The sequence below is a fragment of the Protopterus annectens genome, chromosome 12.part0, assembly GCF_019279795.1.
Source record: "Protopterus annectens isolate FY-2018-M chromosome 12.part0, PAN1.0, whole genome shotgun sequence".
Taxonomy (NCBI): Eukaryota; Metazoa; Chordata; order Ceratodontiformes; family Protopteridae; genus Protopterus; species Protopterus annectens.
The window spans coordinates 646,751,005-646,773,132 of NC_056746.1; the positions used below are offsets into that span (position 1 = coordinate 646,751,005).

The 22,128-nt window shown below is 41.1% G+C and overlaps 1 protein-coding gene across 1 annotated transcript in view; it reads right to left on the reverse strand.

The window, feature by feature from the left end:
- Window positions 1–22,128, reverse strand: part of LOC122816206 (deoxyribonuclease-1-like) — a 181,999-nt gene that overhangs the window by 2,253 nt on the left and 157,618 nt on the right. The window contains exons 6-7 of the mRNA XM_044088954.1: window positions 2,564–2,721; window positions 2,182–2,278 (exon numbers count right to left, since the gene is read on the reverse strand). Of these exons, the coding sequence (XP_043944889.1) occupies window positions 2,182–2,278; window positions 2,564–2,721 (255 nt within the window). The remainder of the gene's footprint in view (window positions 1–2,181; window positions 2,279–2,563; window positions 2,722–22,128) is intronic.

A 22,128-nucleotide genomic window follows, 5' to 3' on the forward strand; every position in this document is an offset into this window, starting at 1 on the left:
GTGTGTGTGTGTGTGTGTGTGTAAGAAGCAGGTAGCATGCCCCTTAACTGTCCAGATTTTTGCTCAATATTTTGTCTGTTCCTCATAAAAAGGACTGGAATTGCTAAGCAGTGACAGACATTTGAGCTTTAGACCTCATATTCTTTAGACCAAATCCATTCTAACACAAATCCTGTTATTCTAGCAATTTTCTAAGTTAAAGAGAGTAAAATTTATAATCTGCCACTCTTTATTTTAGGTTTTGTCCAGATTTTTTGTCTAAGAGGTTGTGGTGTGTTTGTGAAATACCCTAGTTAGGGTTAGCAGGCAGTTAATAATTTGCTTAGGCTCAAACTCTGTACCTTAGCTACAGGAAACAAGATCCGGAATCCTCTACTCCAACTACCAAGCTGCATTTTTCAAGGAACTAAGTTTCAGCAAATTTTTTAAAGAATTGTGTTTCAAGTGCATTTTCAAGGAATTGTGGGCTTCAGGGGAAGATAAATTCACTGCTGTTCATGCTAAGTCTGTTTACAATGTGCAACTGTTTTTTTAAGCAAATGGTATCATTATTGTGGTACAGAATTTTAAAGCAGTGTTAGTAGCCCAACAGGTATCATGCTTGCTTTTTGATGCAGAAGGCTGTGGGTTCTACTCCCACAGCATGTAGCTGGATTGCTGATACTGTGTTGTATTTTAAGGGGAGTGAGGTGCTGCAGTCCTGAGTATGTCCTCCTTTGGATGAGATGCCTAGTAACTATGAACCTGTTTTCAATTTCCATCCATTTCCTATTGCAATATTACCAGCTTACCATTTTTTTAAATGTAACATACACAATGTATTCATCAAGGGCAGCAGGCACTGAATTTGTAGATGAAACACAAAAAATATAAAGTTGTTTGCTAGCAGCAACTTCTTCATTGGTTACAGACCTCTCTAATGTGGAATTATTCAAATGACTTTCACTCCTGCAGAGATTGTGCACATTGACTGATATTGGTGGATTGTAATGACAGAAGTCTGACTGGCCTTTTATGCTTAAAAAGTTCTGAATTGGGCAGTTTTGTAATTATTGGCATATATGTTTTGTTTCATTGCTTACTGGAAAAATGTTCAAAACTATACATTTAAAACACTCTGTAACAAGTGCTTATGTAATATGCAATCAGAAAGGTGAATCAAAGAAATCTTGCATGTTTGCATGGTCCTAAAATGTGTGCACGGGGATTATGATTTGAAAAAAGCCTAAAGGTAAACTTAATCCACCACTGGCCAGCTGCATTTTCTTTGAATGTTGGCCTCAGTGCTGTTTCAGTGAATGTGAGTTTCAAAGGCAGAGAAGTTTTAATGCTAAGTCTGTTTTCATTGTGAAACTATATTGCTTTGTTTAGCAAATGTCTATGTGTGTATGCTATAAAATTAGAAATAAAAGTTTTACATTAAATCTAAATAGCTGTAATCATTGTAGATGTAAAGCAGGAAACAGTATGCACACTGAGAGTTTTGAACAGTGTTCATGGTATCTGGGGAGAATAGCCAAGTAATGGGACACTGTAATGGCTGCGTGGGGGGGGGGGGGAGTATGGGGGCCTGATGCATTATCCTGCCTATGGCCCCATTTGACCTTGATACAGCTCTGTTTGCACCAATATTACTTTATTTGAAAATGTTCCTGCTAGCACTGATGTAACTTAATTTTAACCTTTACTACACCAAGTTGTCAGTCTTCCATTGAATAAACTTAATAACAATATGTAAGAAAGCTATACTGGGTTACTGTTTACAAAGGAAAAAGTGCTATCATTGCTCATCCTTTCTGTGAACATTAGACTTGAGTAGTATTGATTCAAGTTGGGCTTACTCTGTGATTGGCCATTGTAATTAAACAGCATTCACTGATTTTTAAACATTCACAGCTATCTTGATAACTTGACTTGTAAAAACTAAAATCCAGCCAATAGCAATGCAGAAATAAGCATGCACAGAATGTGCTGAAGTTTAGTAGTTTGCAGTATTTTCTGGTAAGGAACATTCCTGCATGAAAACCATGCTATAAATATGCCAATACATTTTACACGCAAGAACAGAATACAGGTTAGAAATCAAGACGAGGAGAATAGATGGAAGGACACACAGCAATTAGAATATGCATTGTATATAAACATGAGATGAGGGTTACATAAAGCAGATCCTAAAATTACCATTTCGTAGCTCAAGTTAAAAACGTCTTGAAAGTTGAACACAATAGAGGATTCTGGAACTATAGAGTTAGTCAAGTTTGAGCCTGTGGCGACAATCCTATGGAAGAACAAAATTAATCTCATTACATAAAGATATTCATGTTAGGATAACAGGTTGTTGCATGGGTATGATTCACCACATAGGGGTTGTCAGTTACCTTACAACTTAAAGGCATCATGTAATGTTAAGTTCAAGTATGACTAATGGCAATGCTAATGCCAAAACATATTTTTTTAAGTAATATATAAATTAACTACTAATTTGAACATGTGTACTTGCACTAGTAAGGATATGCAAATGTAAAGACCCATGTATGCCATGGAGATGTAGAAATATACATACCTATCATAGGGACAGTCTGTTGTCCTTGTAACAGTGGTGTCAGCAGTATCTGGAATTAGCCACTGGTACCGGGCATCAGTACGGAGACGAATATTGGGCCATTCTCTTTCTGTGACATAAGAACAACCAGCATTGAAATCTCCAATCAACAATATGTCCTGTGGAAAAGATGATATCCTTTAAGCCTTTAATAATACTCACCCCTCAAGCAAGCATCACATTCAGCATTATCTGACATGCAGAAAGTTTTTTTCTCACATAATTTATAGTTGTATAATAATCAGATACAAAATGCACAACTAGCACTAAATGAATTACAATCCCACTCTAGACATGTCTGCCAGTTAATTTACCCACTAAAATAATACAAAAAAAATGAAACAGAAGTACCTATCTGTATGTGTCATATTAATCTTTTTCCTTTCAAGCCTTCATTCTTACCATGATTCCTGAACTCAGGTTCCTTTGACATGATTATTTTGTCTGTCCTGGAGAATCCTTAGTATACTGGATAATAGCATGTTATATGTGTATATGTGCCTAGTCAATCTCAGATGAGAAATTATGAACATCATAGACAGAAATACATGTGGAAAAATAGTTCCCTGTCCCAGAAATTCTAATCAAGTTGCGATCCTGCTGCAGATACTGAAAATCAACCTTTTTTGCTTCCATTCTCCAGCAGAAATCATATTCTACTGCTGCAACTGATGTTTTCAATGACGATTCACTTGAGATCCGTAATAGTTGAGTCAGTTGACCAATATACACTGGTCAGTGCTACTCAGAGACTGACCCACATGCCCTTCACAGCTTTAAATTACACTAATGAACGAATGATAAGTAAGCCTTAATTTTAACTAATACTCCCCCGTACTAATAACAGCCACACCTCTCCGCTTAAGTCTCTTAAGCAATATTGAAAACACATTTTCATACTTGACTGTCACCATCTTAGCATGCTTTCAATTAGATTGCTGCATTTGCCAAAGACATACGATTACAGGGTGCAGTTTTTATCTATATGCAGTCATTTATTCCCTCTTAGCAAGATTCAGCAATGCATTAACATTCCATGATATTTATTGCATTCAGAATATTAAATACATGACATGGGTTCATATATTTATATGTACTTACTAGGCTATTGACCTGTAAGGATCTTAAGAAGCCCACCTTACATTCCCATGGTAGTTTGTACCTCTTATATGTTGCATATGAATAACCCAAAGGTGGGCCGAGCAATAATATGTTTGGACATTTACTTGTTGCCCATGTCCATGAGGGATATGGGTGCTAAACTGGTTTTGAAATTAGCCAGTTCTTCAATTAATGTCACTTTTTATGTCTTACAGATTTAGTAATGGCATTCACCATTCCTGATTTATGAGGTCCTTTTCCTAAAAGAATAAGTCAACTGGTTCTCTAAATCAGCAAACGTGTTTATTGTATGGACACTTAGCCTGCCCATTCTAACTGTTCAGCACTGTACTGATTCATCGTAACAAACTGTTTATTTCTCCTTTCATCAGCAGTGAAAACAAAATGATACAATGGTTAAACAGGAAGCATCATAAGGAAGAGTGTAAACTGATAATCTAAGTCAACTTTATCAGATTAAACTGTAAGAGTATAGGAAATGGCCAGGATGAGGATTAAACTTCCTTATCAGCTCTTATTTCAAAAGTGACAAAACTCAAAAAAAATATGCACCAAGTTAAAATTATATATAAAGCTAGACATCTTACAGTTTTCAAAACACATACAGATCCTCAAAAGCAGTTTGTATTCATTTTGTATTCTTAACTAATGCATGAAACACTGAAGTTAGCTCTGAAAGACAGTCAGAAATAAGGGGACGGAATCATACTACAAAATGGAAGTCATTCCAGCTGTTAACCATAAAGATAGCCATGTACTTCTGACTTCACAACACAACTCAAATACAGAAAATGTAATACTTTACCATAAAATATAACAATCTCAGTAATATAGGAAAGCTCACAAATATTTCCAAAGAGGTCCTCTTGTGTCTTTAAACCATATAACTGCTTACATGTCCAAAGTAAGTCTAACCTATTATTAATTCCCAGGGCTAGAAGGGAACATGTGTGCTTGCAGTAGAATGAACCAATGTTAAGTCACTCTAAGATATTGCTCGCTCTTAAAGGAGGTCAAGCACACAAAAAGTAGTTTACAGACACTAGAGCAGAACCTGAATCATATATCAGAAATTTGGGTAACTATAACATTTCAGGAGAGTTCTACCTCCCCTCCCATACCAGCAGAAACTCAACAATTATTGCTAGTCATATTACTGTGTAATAAAAGAGTTAAAACATCCATATAAACTACATCAAATAAATTATTGTAATTATTTACAAATCCTGTTATGGGTCAGTTCTTATTAAAAAAAATAACCAATTTCTTCACTTCCAAAGTATAACTTGCTCCCCCCAAAAAGTTAAACCATTTTCCATACAGCACCATTTTGGGGATATCAAGACATATAAAGCAGTTTTCATACCAAGAATTCCATTCTATAAATTTCAGTCATATTTTGAAATAATAGAATACTCAATAATAATGAATATTAACAAACATCTCATGGGCTGACCCAGCTCATAGGTAATTTCTAGGCCTGTGGTCAAGGACACCACTAAGGTGACTAGCCCAATTTTCCCAGTGCACTGTCTGGATAAGTGACCTCCTCATCTCACAGAGACAAGTAGAGGCTGAAGGAATCAAACTTTGGACTATAGGAAGCAATTTATTAAGAGTGCATTGACTTAATACTCAGTGGTAACTGCCTGATAATCCTGAAACAAATATAATTTTGAAGGATAAACCATTAAGAATAGGAGTCAAACTGCAAAAGAAAACTGGCAAACATTAATATAATCACACTTTGATATTTCTCTTTTGTGCAGTCTTAACTACAGTTGTAGAATTATACCCAGTAAGTAGAATCCTGGGATTTCATTTCAGATGATCTAAAGTTCAAAAGATGTGGCCAGAATTCTCCTCTTCTCTACTCCCAGCAGCTACATTCTGAAGCATTAGTAAAGTAAAGAATTACTAACTTTTAAAGATAAGCAGTTTCAGCTTTTCAAGGTTCCTTGTTAAACATAATTTATCACTAGGGCATTGATGATCCATCTGTAGCACAACAATTACCTTGCAAACTAAGAGTATTTATTTGCTACTATATAATTCTGCATCCAGTTTTCTAATACTCCATCTGGGCTTCAACTCTAGTTGAAAAAACATCTTAGCAGACATCAAATATATGTAAATCTTCTCTGTCCAAAACTAAAAGGAGCAGTTAAGACCTGAAAAATGCCATTTACTTTCTTTGGATTTAGTGAGTGAAAGACCCATTTAGCCTAACTGCTAAGACTCATTTAATTGCAGTGCAGTGTTAATAGAGCAAGAGATGCAAATCCATGTTGTTTACTATACTGCCTACAAAGAAATGGTTTCACATGATTCCTGCTCTGTGAACATTCATTTTTTTTTTATTGTATCTTCTCCTTCCTACTGCCATGTGACCCCAGCTGCAATACTGACATGTGACCCCAGCTGCAGTCTATCTCGTGCAGCTCTCCATTTTTAACACTCTCTGCATTTTGATATTGTTGGATCCAACTGTGGAACTACAACTACTTTCAAAACAGCTAATCTGAAGTAGTTAACTTAATTTGATCAGCAACCTGTGGGTATCGGATCCGATCTGGATCCGAGCCGGCAGCTTTCCAAGCTTGAGATCCGAGCTCCAAACTCCTCCCCTTACCCATAATACCCTGCCATCTCCTTCCAACCCCCAGATCTCGTTTGCCGTGGCTTCTACAAGCACGAGAGACAAGCTCCTGGTTAAGAGTTAGTGAGTTCTTGTTAAAATAATCTCTTTGCGATTTCTTTTTTGTGGGTAGTGTGTGTGTGTGTCAGATTGTTCAGTTATCGACCCTCCTTTTTCCTTCTTATCTTAGTTTCTTTTAATACGTCTATCCTCCCCCTTAGTCTTGTGTGTGTGAGTGCATGTGGTAGTGTTTAGGATGGCCGAACGAAGGCTCTAAGGCCATTTTCTCTAAATGCTCTGAGTGTGGCCATAATCTCTCCCCAGCCGATGGCCACACTTAGTGCGTTATTTGCCTGGGGGTTGCACACCTCTCATCAGGCTGCCATATTTGTGCAGCTTTTAACCCCCAGGCCCTGAGGGATAGGAGGAGCAAACTTATCCTGGCGGGTCTTATACCCTCGGACTTGGCTTCTTCCTCCTCTCCCTCAGTGGCTTCAGCCGCGGCTGTGGCTGATCAGCCCACTACCTTGTCTCCCCTGGCTGGGACTCAAACTCCCATTGTTTGCCAGGGAGAGAAAGAATCAAGAAAAATAGAAAGGAGGGAGAGGGATAAAGAGAAGGAGAGAGAAAGAGAGAGGGAAAGAGATAGACAGAAGCACAGGAGCCACAAGCGGCCAGGCCGAGTCAGCCCCTTCGGCCCCACCGGCTAAACGCCTTTCTTCCCCTCAGAAGATTCCCAGTTCTCCCCCTCTCGGCTCCACTCTCCACGCTTCTCACCAGAGCCAGAGGAGGAGCCCCAGCCATCTTCGAGGTCATCACGGCGGCCCTCCAGGCCAGCTTCGGCGGCCTTGTCTAGGTCTACCCAAAGCCTTTCCGATGCCGACATGGACCGGATGATGGGTCACTTTCTACAGACCCAGATACAGATGGGAGTGCTCCTGCCTCCCCCCCTTTGGGGGGAGTTCAGCCACCTTTTTCACCCCCATAGCTCCTTCTCTGACCCACTATCAGGTTTTGGAGCCATCGGAGCCGGGGAGTCATCAACGCCGATAGTGGTTGCTACTTCGACGCCGGCTGTGCCTTCGAGTTTACCGGATCCTTTTCCGGATCCGAGCTCTCGGGGCCGAGGAGTGGGCGTCGGATCCAAGAGGGCTGGTGCGTCTTCGGCTCCTTTACAGTCAAGCCACACCTCTCTTTTGGATCTGATCACTTCGGCTCCAGCTTCGGTCCCCACGTCAGACCCGAGGGTGTTGATCACGGATCCCAGACAGAGCGGTTCACCCTCAGCATTCAACGTGGTGGAGGTACTCTTACTACGGGTCCAGCCACCACTCCATTGCATATGGGCCTGTCCTCCATCGTCCGGCCCCAGGGACAGCCTGCGTCAATGTCCCAGACAGTTCCTTTGGAAGAACAAGACCCTGTTGGTGAGCTCTCCTTGGACAGCCCCCCTGAGGAGATCCCTCATAAAAGAAAGTGTAAGAGGAGGCACTTGGACTCCCCCGAGTCCCTCATGGAAGACACCAACTTAGAGGAAGGGGAAGGTTCCCCCAGGTCACCCCCTGAGGACATCTCCTTTGGAGACATTATGGAAATACTGCACTTAAAGGGGGGGTGAGCAGCCCAAAAGCCTTCCTTGGATGAGTCGGTGTTTCTGGAAGCATTCGACACAGGCCCGTCTACCTCTTGCGTGTCCCCTCCGGCTGACCCCCTGGTGGACCTGATCACTACCAGGGCATGGAAGGAACTGGACACTGTAGAGCCAATCCCCAGGAGGCCTGATAAGATTCTCAGCCCCCCGGTGGATAGGACAGCATGGAGCAAATGTTCCCCCGTAGATGCCATGGTGATAGCGGCTGCCACCAAGAAGGAACTAGCTCAGGATAGTTCCTCGGTCCATTCTCCTGATAAGGAGTCTCAGACGATGGACCGTATTGGAAAGCAGATGTTTGCTTCAGCTACCTTCTCTATAAGGGCGCTGAAATACTTGGCCCATGTTATTAGGCTCCAGCGAGATCTGGTCAAAGAATACGCTGACTCTCCCCAGAGTCCATGTCGGCCGAGGACAAATGAACCTTCTCGACTCGCATGGCCACTCTAAAAGCTGTGTCAAACACGTCTATGCGGCTTCTCTCCCATGCCACAGAGGGAGCCACTAGAGCCAGCAGATCAGGTATTGCATTAAGGCGTCATGTCTGGCTCCGACTTTGCGACTTTGTGACTTTGCAGAACCCTTCAAGGTGTCCTTTGCTAATGGTCACTTCGATGGTTCTACCCTATTCGGGAAGACCATCCAAGATATGCTGGTTCAGAGCGAGAAAGACGGAAAGACGCTGCCTGCCATCGGAATCTGCTTCTCGGCTCCTCAAAGGTCCTTTTCTAGGAACCAGAGATGACAAAATAAGATGTGGTTCTGGAAGTCTCAGCGTTATGCTCCGGACCCTTTGTCCTTCAGAGGCAGAGGGGGACAAAGTGGACACTGGCCCAGAGGCAGAGGGGGCCCGAAGAATTTTGTGTCGCGAGAACCTTTCTCTGATTGACCCACACAGCAGCCCTGAGGGGTGGCCCGACTGCTCCACTCTGGAGGCAGTCAGGGGGCGTTTTTCGAAGCACCTGGCACAATGGGAGTCCATCACGATGGATTGCTGGGTGCTTTGTGTAATATCCAAAAGTTACTCTATCCCCTTCATAAACTTACCCCCTCAATCAAGGTGACTCCCCGATGTACCACCCAGTCAGAGGGAGGCTGCAGCTTTAGAAATAGACAAGCTGCTAGAAAAAAGAGCAATCCAGCACGTCCCCCCAGACCAGTTCGGGTTAGGCAATTACTCTAGGTTCTTTTTGGTGCCAAAAAAGATGGGGGACTTGAGGCCAATCCTCGACCTTTCTACTACGAACCTCTTCATTGCCAAGGAGAAATTCCGGATGGTCACACTTCAATCTATTCTCCCCCTGTTGCAGGAGAACAACTGGATGTGCTCCATAGACCTCAAGGATGCGTACTACCACATTCTCATGGACAGGCGTTCCAGGAGGTTCCTCCGCTTTCGGCTAGGGGCCAGTCACTTCCAGTTCAGGGTCCTACCCTTAAGCCTCACCACAGCCCCCAGGGTGTTCACCAAGGTCATAGCAGTTGTATTGTAACAGTCCACCTGAGGCTTCAGGGAATACAGGTTTTTCCATACCTAGATGACTGGCTCCTTACTGCTCCCACCAGGCATCTACTTTGCTTAGCCAGGGATTATTTCCTGCTCCTGGCTTCCCAGTTATGGATCACTATAAACCACAGGAAATCATTTCTTCAACCTGCCCAAGTCCTGGACTTCATAGGGGCCAGGATAGACACGCTTCAAACCAAGGCCTTTATGACGTCGGACAGACTTCGCAGCCTGACTCTCCACATCTTAGCCCTCCTTCAACCTCAAGCCCTGTTGGCAGAACTAGTCCTGAGAGCTTTAAGGTCCATGGCAGTGGCAATCAACCTTTCACCCTTAGCGCGCTTACACATGAGAGTCCTCCAGTGGAATTTGCAGGTTCAGTGGTCGATCTTTCAACATCCGTTGGATTCTCTGATCCACCTCAGCAGAGTTTGCAGGGATTCCCTCATGTGATGGATCCAGTCTCAGGAACTTCGGGAAGGACGACCATTTATAATGCCGCAACCCCAAGCCACAGTAACCACGGATGCTTCTCGCCTTGGGTGGGGGGGCATTGCATGGGCAGGACTGTCCAAGGTACGTGGACTCAGACAGAGACCGTGCTGCATATCAATGTTCTGGAGATGAGAGCAATGCTCCTAGCGTTGCAGGCCCTTCATGCCCTTCTCCCTCCAGGGACTATTGCAATTCTGACAGACAATATGTTGGTGGTCTGGTACATCAACAAACAGGGGGGAACCCGGTCTTACCCTCTTTGCCGAGACGCCATGAGAGTTTGGCATTGGGCGATATCCACCAACCGCTTTCTGTTAGCAATGCACATTCCGGGTCGGTCCAACATCCTGGTGGACAAGCTGAGTCGAACTATCCTGTCACCTTACGAGTGGTCTCTGAACCCCTTAGTAGCGAATCAGATCTTCTGCAAGTGGGGCCAGCCTTGCTGCGATCTCTTTGCATTGCCTTCAAATGCGAAGTGCAACAAGTTTTTCACTGTAATCCCCCCCGGGGAAAGCCCCAGAGACGCTCTAGTTCATGCTTGGCCATCCGGTCTTCTTTATGCTTATCCTCCTCTTCCATTGATGACAAAATTCTTACAGAAAGCTTGTCGGTGGCAGAACAAGATTATCCTCATAGCCCCATTCTGGCCTTGTCAAACCTGGTCCCCTTTTCTACAGTCTCACCTCATAGCTCCTCTTTGGACCTTAGATCCCATCCTGGATCTGATATCTCACCCGTTGGGATTGGAACCCCCGAATCTGGTCAACCTCAAGCTCTCAGCTTGGTTGATCCAGTTCCATTAGTTGCTAGGACTCCCGGTATCTCGTTGGCAGTGAGATCCATCCTGGTAGCGGTTCATAAGCCCTCTACCAGGAAGGTTTACAATAGCAAATGGAAGAGTTTTTCCATCTGGGCCTCTGATAGGAATTTGGACCCTTTCACTGCTCCTATTCCAGCAGTGCTTGATTTCCTATCTCACATCTTCCAACAAGGGGCCAGCTCTTCTACTGTAAAGGTACAGATGGCCGCTATATCCCATTTCCACATTGGAGACAATTTCAGTCCCTTAGCCTCCACTAAGATCTGTAAGACTTTTTTGAAAGGCACCTTTCTCTTAAGGCCTCCCATTAGAAATGACGTTCCCCCATGGGACTTGCCTTTGGTCCTTCAGGCTCTCACCGGACCCCCCCTTTGAACCTGTAGCTTCAGTTGAATTGAAATTCCTATGTTGGAAAACTGCCTTCTTAATAGCTATCACCTCAGCCAGAAGGGTGTCAGAACTTCAAGCCCTCTGTATTAAGCCCCCGTATCTTGTCTTCCATAAAGACAGGGTCTCTCTCAGGACTAATCCAACCTTTTTACCTAAAGTGGCTTCTAAGGTGAACATCAATCAGTCCATTAATCTACCAGTTTTTTCCCTAACTTTCAGAATAAAGAGGAATATAAACTTCATCTTTTAGATGTGCATAGACAGTTGCGCTTTTACTTGCACAGAACAGCTGCTTTTCAAAACTCTGAGCAGCTCTTTGTTTCTTTTGTGAAGCCCTTCTTGGGGAAGCCTGTGTCGAATGTGACCAGATGGATCTCTAGCTGCATTTTACTTTCATACAAGATTTCTGGTTTGCCTGAACCCTTAGGGGTCCATGCTCACTCAACCCGTTCAATGGCTACTTCTGCTGCCTTTTGGTCAAAGATTCCCCTGGATGACATTTGTTCTGCGGCTACTTGGGCCTCTTCACACACCTTTATCTCTCATTATAAGTTGGATTTGATCACCAGAGGTAGAGCAGCCTTTGGCTCTGCAATGCTCCGGAATATCCTTCCTTGAGGACCTCCCAAGTGTTTCGGTAGCTGGGGACTCTGTCCCACAGTTTGCTAATCAAATGAAGTTTACTACTTCAGATAAAGAAGTTATGCACTCACCATAACGTTCCATCTGAGTAGGTAACTTCATTTGTCAGCAACCAACCCTCCCTCCTTCCCCCTAACTGGGTTCTTTAGATACCTGGACCATAGTATGGTCCCAGTTTTTCTTAAACCTTAGGTTAGGTTTTTACCTGCCAGGTTGTGGTATTGTCTTGTGATATTGTATAAATGGGCAAACGCGATCTGGGGGTTGGAAGGAGATGGCAGGGTATTATGGGTAAGGGGAGGAGTTTGGAGCTCGGATCTCAAGCTTGGAAAGCTGCCGGCTCGGATCCAGATCGGATCCGATACCCACAGGTTGCTGACAAATGAAGTTACCTACTCAGATGGAACGTTATGGTGAGTACATAACTTATTTTTTCTCAGCATATTTAAAGTGCATGTCTCTACTTTTAACATTTGTTTGGTTTTTTCTGTATTTTTGATATTGTTGTTTCTAATGTGGAGCTTTTCTCCCCGGGACTCCACTGAAAATGGACCTAGTCCAGTTGGATTAGCCTGGTTAACAAATGTAAAATAAAAATAAATAAATAAAATAAATAAATATAAAGAAGCACCCTCTGGGTCTTTCCACTTCTGGACCACTGTCAGTACCTATAAAGGATCTAAAAAATTCTTGATGCCAGAAAGTGTACTGGAAAAAACATGATAAATGATCCAAAACATAATCAACTTGTTCTGCATTTGAATAACTGGTAAACACAGCCTCTCTTAATGTGGGTCTCCTTGCTGCAGTCCTTATTCATAAGCACCTTCTCTAACTTCCACAGCTGCGATAAAACTCCTTCACAGCATATGTGGAGAGCTGCATTATTGACTTCCTGGACTTCTGAAGACCTGTAAGAAATACAGCCTCATAAACTTTATGATTATCTCATTTTGTAGCACTCCTGACAATTTTGATAGCAATACTTTAGTAAAAAAAAACTGGTTTCTAAGCCTTCTATTTTTCTGGTATTCCCACCAGCTGAAGTTTTTCTTTTGTTTTATTTTGTTTTTTTTTCTTGAGCCACACTTTCCAAACTTTTGTTTCATGTTGCACCAGTCTAACTTTGTTATTCACAATATAAGTTGTGGCTTCCTTCACTTATTTTTGAATTTCTAGAAGGGTGTCAGAATGGTCTGTAAGGGCAAAGTACTTAGCATGCTCTTCACACTTTTCTCGTAACTGATTAGTTTTTCACACAAGAATATCCAACAAAGTGATGGATGGACTGGGTAAGACAAGATCTGCAATAGTCGAGCATGACTGTTGAAAAGGGTGGCAACAGCTGATGCAACAAAGCAACCACGTGTAGAAAATGGGGAATAGGGGGTTGAAGATGATGATGATGTCTTGTTTTGTATCAGTCTTGTTCAACTTATCCAGGATCTGAGCATGAGGAATGGTTGATTACTGCTATTGTGTGAGAATTCAGACTCTTTCCCCCATTTTAGCATTCTATAATGCCATTACTATCTTACTTTTCAGTTTTGTGATTTCACGTGAGTGATCTATAGATCATCTTTGGTCCAAATTTAGTTTCTTCCTTCTCTCATCTTGGAAGGCTTCAGCATTTAGAAATTTTATGACAGAGAGAAGGGTCCTTTAGATCTAAAAGGGTATATTCTATAAACTGACACAGACATTTTCCATGGAGAATTTGTTATTTCACTGGAGAGAGCTTACATTTTGCACTGCTAAAGGCAGCACACCATTACAGGAGGTCCTCTGCAGATGTGCCTTATAGCAAGTATCGTGATTCTGTGGGTCTCTATAGGGAGTCAAGTATTTTGTCACCTGCATCCCTACATATGTGTGATACCACACCAACATTGTCCAACTGGACTTCCGATTCTCCTTCCTTTGATAAAGGGAGTCAAGTGAAGGTGAACTCAGTTTACTGCTCTCAGTTTGAAGATGCTGATAGTCAGTGATGATGCTTGATTGCTCCAACTACCTTGACCCAGAGTGGTTCACCAGCCTGGTGAGTAAGACATGAAGAAGGTTATCTCTGTGTTCTTCTGCTCCCTTTCCTGTGGGACATTCTGATTCCTGAGTCACCAGGTAATTGTATTGAATTGTATGGGAGGAGCAAAATATAGGTGGAGTGTGAACTTTGCATGCCTTCTTTTCTGCTCACATGGAATCCAACTGGACATAATGCAGATGCCAGACTACTCAGGGAACCATGTCTATGTCTGCGATAAGGACCCAGGGTGTTTGAGCTTGTCATAAAGGTGAAGATTCAAAGTCCTTGTTGTCCAGAGTGACACATGTTTATGAACTGGAACTTGGACAGACTCAGTCTATAAAGATAAGGTTCTATGTCACAAGGTGTTTGATAGTCTGAACCAGGGGTCAGATTATTTTTTGATGGCTGATGAGCATGACTAGACAGAGGTAACCCTAATGAACTAGTTAACCAGGTAAGAGATGACATGAATGACATTCTTTCTGGGTAAGTCTCTCATCATTAAGCTGACTTGGTTAAAAGCCAGGCCAAAGATAAGGAGAGGGGTATGTAGGTAAAATGAGAATTCCCGCCCTAGCTAGTAAGTGAAGAAACTTTCAGTGAAGTGATATGGATTATGGGAATGGAAAGGCAATTGTGGTTGAAGTCCATTGGTTCTAGAAGGTTCCATGTTTTGATGTCTCATGTGGCGGACCACAAGAAGTCCATCTCAAATGCCTAATAACTGATATAGTTGTGGAAGACTGTGAGACATTGATTACACTTTTTTTTAATTAGGAAGAATTTTAAGTACCTTTAACTTTTCATGGTAGAAACTGACATTATGGCAACAAATCTTTTACAGGTTGCTGATTATGGACTCCATAGACTTTAGAAGGTCATTTAAGACCCAATGATGAGACATGGAAGTCTCTATATGTTATGCCATTGAAGTAGTAATTTTCTAACTGTGATTCATGTCTTTGGATTCAATACCGTGGATGATATGGTAACTTCCACAAATAGTGGAGAATTAGTGAGCTCTTTGTTTGAAGACAGTAAAACCTACTGACTTCTAGGAAGTGAAGAAGGGTGTCCTTGATAGGTAAATTACTGTCACAGTTTAATTAGGATTCTTTGCATTTTGGCCAAAGACGGGGCAGCATTCCTGAGGGGTGGAAGAAGCTCACCTAGTTCATAAACTAGGCCAAACGTTATAAAAAAAAGGGTCGCCTTAATGCTTGTATTTTGTCTACTTTCCAACAGGTCATCCAGAAATCTGTGGGGAGTGACTGAGCTTGATGAAACCTTTGTTGGCAATCCAAAGGGATCCAAGGTGGCTTTCACTGCATACCTAGCTCTCTGAATTGCACAGGACAAAGCAGAATCCCGATGTTCTTCTTGTTTTTTTTTACTCTACAGCCAGACCCTCTAGCCCAGCCAGACCCATTAGCCAAGTGAGAAGGATATATGTAGTTAACACTGGCACCAACAATATTTTGTTCATGAGGTCAGCTAACTCACACATTCTTTGCAGTAACTTCACCAATTTTTTTTTATTTGCCAGTTTTGCGAGGGTTATAGAGGATACTGACTGAAAAGTGATTATTTTCCCTTGAGCTGGCACTGATGGACATCTTGTAAGTGTAGTAATAGGTATCTCCTTTGAGATGACATAAGGCTAGTCAGTAGCTCTTTTTGCAACCAGCCTGGTAGATTCTGTGTGACTGGCTCATTGATTGGTACACAGAAAGGCCAAATCAGAACTTGCCTGGCACTTGGGAAAATACACAGAGTCAGGTACTCTAAAGGGATAAACGTATTAACCTTCAGGCTCAGTGTCTGTTGTTTTGCAATATTGAAGTCAGAAATAGTTTCCTGGGTATTACTCGAAAACAATGGTAATATCTCCTTGATCCTCTTCATCCTGGGGATATGACTTGAACTCCAGCTGTATTTTGGGGTCTCCCCTCCAGAAGTTATGGGTTGAGAAGATGCAGATTATTGCAACAAACAATTTGTCTGTTGAAGAGAGATGACAGGTGCAAGGACCTTACTAACAGAATGTTTAATTTGGGTGGCACTTAAGTTCTTGCAAAGTTGATGCAACAAGATCTCAGGAAATGTGATACAATAATTGCATGCTGTGAATAAATTCCCTCTGGCCAAGAAGACCATGGTTATATCTAACAGTTGAGTGAGGACTGAAGTGATGCAGAACCCTAAATATTGTCTGTAGTGAAAAACAGAAGAAGGATGTGCCTGGAGTATGCAAAGACCAGGAGAACCAAACTTATACCTGAATGTAAAATAGCAGCTCAGAAGAGGCCTCAGTGGAATATCTGTCAGTCTTAATTACTAAAAATGGGTCTTTCCCTGAGGGATATCCACATGACAATAATTGAACATTGCAGGTAACTGCAAGCCTTTTTATGCACAGGAAAGTTTGAAAACAGTTTTTGTTTCACAGATGCATTTTATTGGTTTGAGGAAGGCTGTTGGACAACCCATTTTGCATTTCAGGAGCCATAAGGTGACACCAGTATAATTACTAATTCTACCCTTTTGTTGTTTTGGTTTTGTTTAGCCTACAAATGTGCTGTTAAAGTTAAACATAAGATATATTCTCTTTATGCATACTTCCAGAATAATGGATTCCATATAATAAGAACTAACATGAAATGTTTATATTATTTATTTATTGACATTTATTGACATTTATTTACCAGGAAAGTCTAATAGGGTAGGAGCCCATTTCAGAGTAAGCCCAGGGAGAAAAGTTTCAAATATTACAAAACATTTTATAAACAATAATTTTACAGTCTTCCAAAATAATAGAAAAAATCTAAAGTTCAAGTAATTATACAGAAATAGACATTATATGAAAACATTGTTTAAGGATAGATAGATACAAGTTATATGAAAATGATTTACTATTTAGAAGAATTTTAGACAGTTTATAAAGAAATTACAGGTAAGTTAGTATAATACAAACAGGAACTGCAATATGAAGTGAGAGAAAAGCAAACTTATGGTATATTTAGAGAGAAAATCAGGGAAGAGGAATTGATAGAAGTAAGAAAGTGAGCGAAGGAGAGAGAGTAAGGCGGTGCAAGGTATGAATAAGTACTTGTTCACATTTAGGGATGCAGTTTATCCTGGTGCTGAGCAAGAACAGAGGCAGCTTTTGGCTAGGAAGTCTTTCAAAGTGGTTATGATGGTTGGGAGGGAGGGTATTAACCTGATGGATTCAGGTGAGGAGTTCCAGGCCATAGCAACATGGTACGAGTACAGACAATGCCCAGTGGATTTGATAGGTTTGTGGACAGACAGGAGGTTTTGGTAATGGATCATAATGACCTACTGGGAATATAGCTATGTAGACTGTTATTTAGTGCCAGACAAGCAGATGAATGCTGGATAATTTTATATGTGGTAAGAAGCTGTAATGGGGTAGATCTAACCAATTTAGGCTTTTAGTGACATACAGTGGTGGGTTCTGGAAGGAATATTTACTGAAAATTTAGCAACTGTGTTATAGCATTGTTCAAGTTTCGATTTTTGTGATGCCTGAAGGTTAGTAAGGATGGTAGTGCTATAAAGAAGTGTGAGGAGGAGATAAGTAGCGGCAAGTGTAGTTTTACTTTCTTTGATGAGAAAGTTTTTGGCTTTGTAAAGCATCCCTAGTTTTTTATGAGTTTTTCTTATGCAATTTTGTACAAGCAGGTTGAATTTAAGATCATAATCCACTTATCATTCCTAATAATTGACTATGAGAAGTGATTTCAGTGGTTGTGTTATCAAGAGAGGACTTTAAATTTTGTTTTTTCATGAGAGAGGGATTTGGAGAAAAAAATAGTTTAGGGTTGAGCATGAGTTGTGAGATACAAAGCCATGTTTCAATGGCTGTCAAAGCTTCCTGAGTGATTTTTAGGAGGTGTGCCATGTTGTAAGATGTGCAAATGAATGTGGAGTCATCTGCATAGTGTATTAGGGAGGACAGCTGTGTGGATGTGTGGAGGGTGTTGGTGAGAATGTTAAAGAAAAAGGGACCATGGATAGAGCCTTGTGGTACATTGGTGGTGATTGGGAGGCATGGAGATAGGGTGGAGTGCCATTTTACTGACTGATACCTATTAGATAGGTACCTTTTGAACTATAGAAGGGTGGACTGAGAGAGACCTAATGAAGTCATTTGAAGGAGAAGTTTGCTGTGACAAACTGTGTCAAAGGTATTAGACAAGACTAGATATAAAGAGGAGACTAGTTTGCCTTTATCTCTAGCTTTAATGGCAGTGTCTATATAAGCTAGCAGTGCATCTTAGAAGGATGGAAGCCATGTTGTGTTGGGGATAGGAGTTCTTCCTGCAGGAGATAATTTTGCATTTGTTTTAGAATTCCTTTTTCAAATATTTTGGAGAGGGGGTATAAGATTGCTATATGCCTGAAGTTAGTGATGTCTGTTAAACTTCCTCCTTGGTGCAGAGAGATGATACGTGATTTTTCCAGAGAGACAGGGAACATAAAATTCCTGGAGTAAACTATGTATAGGGATTGAGACCAGATAGGCAATGTTATTATCTTGTATTTTAAGGTACTCACTTGGAAGGTAATCAGCTGAAGTAGAATCATGGTTTAAGTTTGTTTACGAATAGTTTTATATAGGATGTGGGCACAGGATTAAAGAAAGTTTATGTGGTGATACATGGCTGTTGGCAGGGTTAGGATTAGATGTTACGAAATCCCTGTTTGGAGATGCTATACTATCTATGAAATAAGGGTTGAATTGTATTGCAATTTCGAGTGGTGAATTATTGGGAGAGAGATTAGGGTTGAATTTTTGGCACCATATATTTAATGGCTGTTCAGAATTTTTAGGATTGTGTTTACTATTAATCTGAAAGTTATTAGGGTATAGTATTTTTGCCTCATTTATTTGTTTTTTAGTACAATTATGAAGCATTCTGAAGTTTTCAAGATATTGTTGTGTTTTATATTTTTGCCTTCTTTCCATGCTTTTTCTCTATCCTGCATTAATCTACTTTTTAAGTAGTCAAATTGCATTATTTGTTTTTAGTCTCTTCCTTCTTGGAGGTGTAAGGCTATTCAGGATATTCAGGAAAGTTGTAGTAAATTCATTTACAGCATCATCTAAGGGAAGGATTTTTATTAAGTTCCAATTAATAGATTACAGGGTAGTAATGAACATTTCTGGGTCAAATTTGGAAAAGTTGCATGTTATTTTATAAACATGCTGTTTAAATTGATATGTAAGATGCCTGGTTGCACAGATTGGGAGATGATCACTGAGACAGTCAGCCATTGTACCTGTGGTGGTGTATTTGCTAGGCTCTAATACTGGGATACAGTCTAATTTTGATGTCTTGCTATAATATGTGGGGTTATTAATTAGTTGTATGAAACCATATAAACTCATGCTAGATGTAGGGGAGTTAGAAGTTATGTCCAATAAACTGACATTTACATCACCTAGTAGTATTTTTTCTTGTGGAATTGTTATGAATATCCAATGTAGGATATCTTACATTATAGCTGTGTTGTTCACTAGGAGGGATGTAAAAGACAGTACTACATATTTGCTTCACAGTTGCATTAAAAAAGAAATTATAAACATAGGTTTACAATTGTTTAGTTACAGGAAAGTAATAAGAAGCTCTGCTGAATTGAATTTTGGTACTGGTTTATTGTAAGGGGAAATGTAGTCGTTCATAGGTTCATAAGTTCATAGGTAGGTACTAGGCTATCGGCCCAAGGGCCTACGTAAGCCTAGCCAACAAGGTTCCCTGGCTTACATTACCCAAGAAAGTTATTTTCCTGTGCCACTGTCGAGCAGAGACACAGAAGTGATCCCCGGGGTGTATTTCCTATTTCCCATCCACTCATCAAGATTTTTCTTGAAGAGTGCTAATGAAGAACTTTGCTTGACATAGTTGGATAGCCTGTTCCAGAGTATGGGAAGTCTCTGGGACATGAATCTATCCCTCCAGCATGTCATGTTTATTGTGGTGACAAGGTTTAAGTCCCTAGAGCATGTAGCTCGGAGGGATTGGGATTTCTTTAGGTGTAGCATGTCCAAAAGCTCTGGGTTTGACATAGCTTTATATGTTAGGCAGAGATCACCTCAGAGTAGGCAATATGCTATGGAGTAAATCTGTTGTTTTTGAGGCGGTCAGTGTAGGGCAATTATTTGAGGCCAGTAATCCTCTTTGTGAGGTACTTCTGTGGCCTTTCCAGCTGCTGCAGATGTCTTGTGAGGTACATTCCAAAAGGGGCATTGTACTCTATAATGGGTCTAATGAGTGCCGAGTAGAGGGGAACAATGACCTCTTTTTTCCTGGATGAGAACCCGTTTATGATGAGGTGTGTCACATAGAAGGACTTTCTGACTACTGTGGCGATGTGACTATCAAAGGATAGACTACTGTCCACCTGGGTCCCAAGGTCTCTTATCACACATTCAGTGTTAAGTAGATTGCTGCCTATGTGGTAGTTCATGGGTACAGAGCTTTTACCAGACGGGATGACACTGCACTTTTTGGCATTGAGCTTGAAGCCATGGCTCTGACACCAGGCATCTGTCTCAGCGAGGCCCTTCTGTAGGATGTTCACATCATTTGGGGACTTGACTATGGCTCCTAGTTTGCAGTCATCTGTGAACTTTGTTAGCCAGAGGCCTTTTGTGTTAGCCTGTACTTCAGAGAAGTAGATACCAAACAGGAGAGGTTCCAGGATGGAACCCTGTGGTACTCCGCTTGTCACTGCTTTGAGGTCAGATTTGGAGTCTGCAACTTTTACAGTGTGGCTTCTGTCAGTGAGTCTGTTGGCAACCCATTTTGTGATGTAGGGGTTTATACCTAGTTTAGTGAGTTTAGCTATAATTCCAGAATGGTGGTTGGTGTCGAAAGCCTTGGCGAGGTCAAGATAGGCTGTGTGAACCACCTTACCTTCATCTACAGCTTTGGTGACTGCCTCAAAGAAGTCGATCAGGTTCAGGAGGCATGATCTGCCTTTCACAAACCTGAATTGGGTGGGATCCAGAGTTTGGAGGTTACCAATGTCTTTGTTTATGAGTTCCATGATGATACGTTCCATGGCCTTGCAGACCAGGCTCGTCAGGCTTGCTGGGAAATATTGAAGCAATACCACCAGTTTTCCTGTTTGTATGGTCATTACAGATGATATTATAAACAAGAGGTGTAATTCTAGAGTCTTTTATGCTGGGTTTAAACCAAGTTTCAGTTACAGTGAGAATATTGGGCTTATGTTGGGTAATCCAGGCATGTAGCTCAGCACTTTTAATTCTTATGCTAATAACATCTATGGCAGCAAAAGTTAGATTACCAGGGTTGGTGTTGACTGTTGTAGGGTTACAATAGTGTGTGGAAGAGAATTGTCTTAGTGTTCATTGTGATGGGGGGACCAGGATTAAAGTTAATGTCTCCTCCCAGAGGGATTTTAGTATATTGGGGAATTAATGGTATGTGTTTTTGGAAAGTATTTTTCTGCTTAATTTTGTTTTGGTCTGAGTTTAAATGGAGTTAATCAGTCTATATTTGGAGTAAACATTAAATAGGTTTGCTGTGATGGGTGAAGAGTGTGAGGAAGGTTGGGACAGAGTTGGAGAGATGGAGAAATTAATGTATTTTCTTTCAGACTTTTAACTTTTGAAGTTTAACAGAAGCTTGCCTATCAAAGACTGCACATTCTTCTTCTGTGATTCACCTCACCTTTTAATTGTATTAAAAGTGATTCATTTACTATTTATGAGAATCATCATGTACAGCCATTTCCATTGCTATTGCTATGCTCCTAGTTTGATCTCTCACTCTTCTGTTCTAGGAAAAACATAACTCTACTGTCTTCTCAGACCATCTAGCTCCATAATTACTCTGCGGGACATCTGCATTCAAAAGAAGACTGCAGATGCTATGTTCCCTTCTCTTCCAAATAAAGTAGGAACTCCATATGCTTTAAACTATGTTCCAGATTTTTTTCTTCCTTACAATGATCTCCTTTCAAATTATCTCAGCCACCACTGATTTAATTATCTACAACTCTGGTCTCTCTGTTACCCTAACAGAAAGAGTGGAGAGGAATTCCCATAGTACTTTATACTTATTCAATCATTTTCCAGTCAACAATCACAGATTTTGTATCATCAACTTTGGCACCATATCAAAAATTACATATTTTCCCACACTGCATGTCTTCCTACATGCAAAATTAATT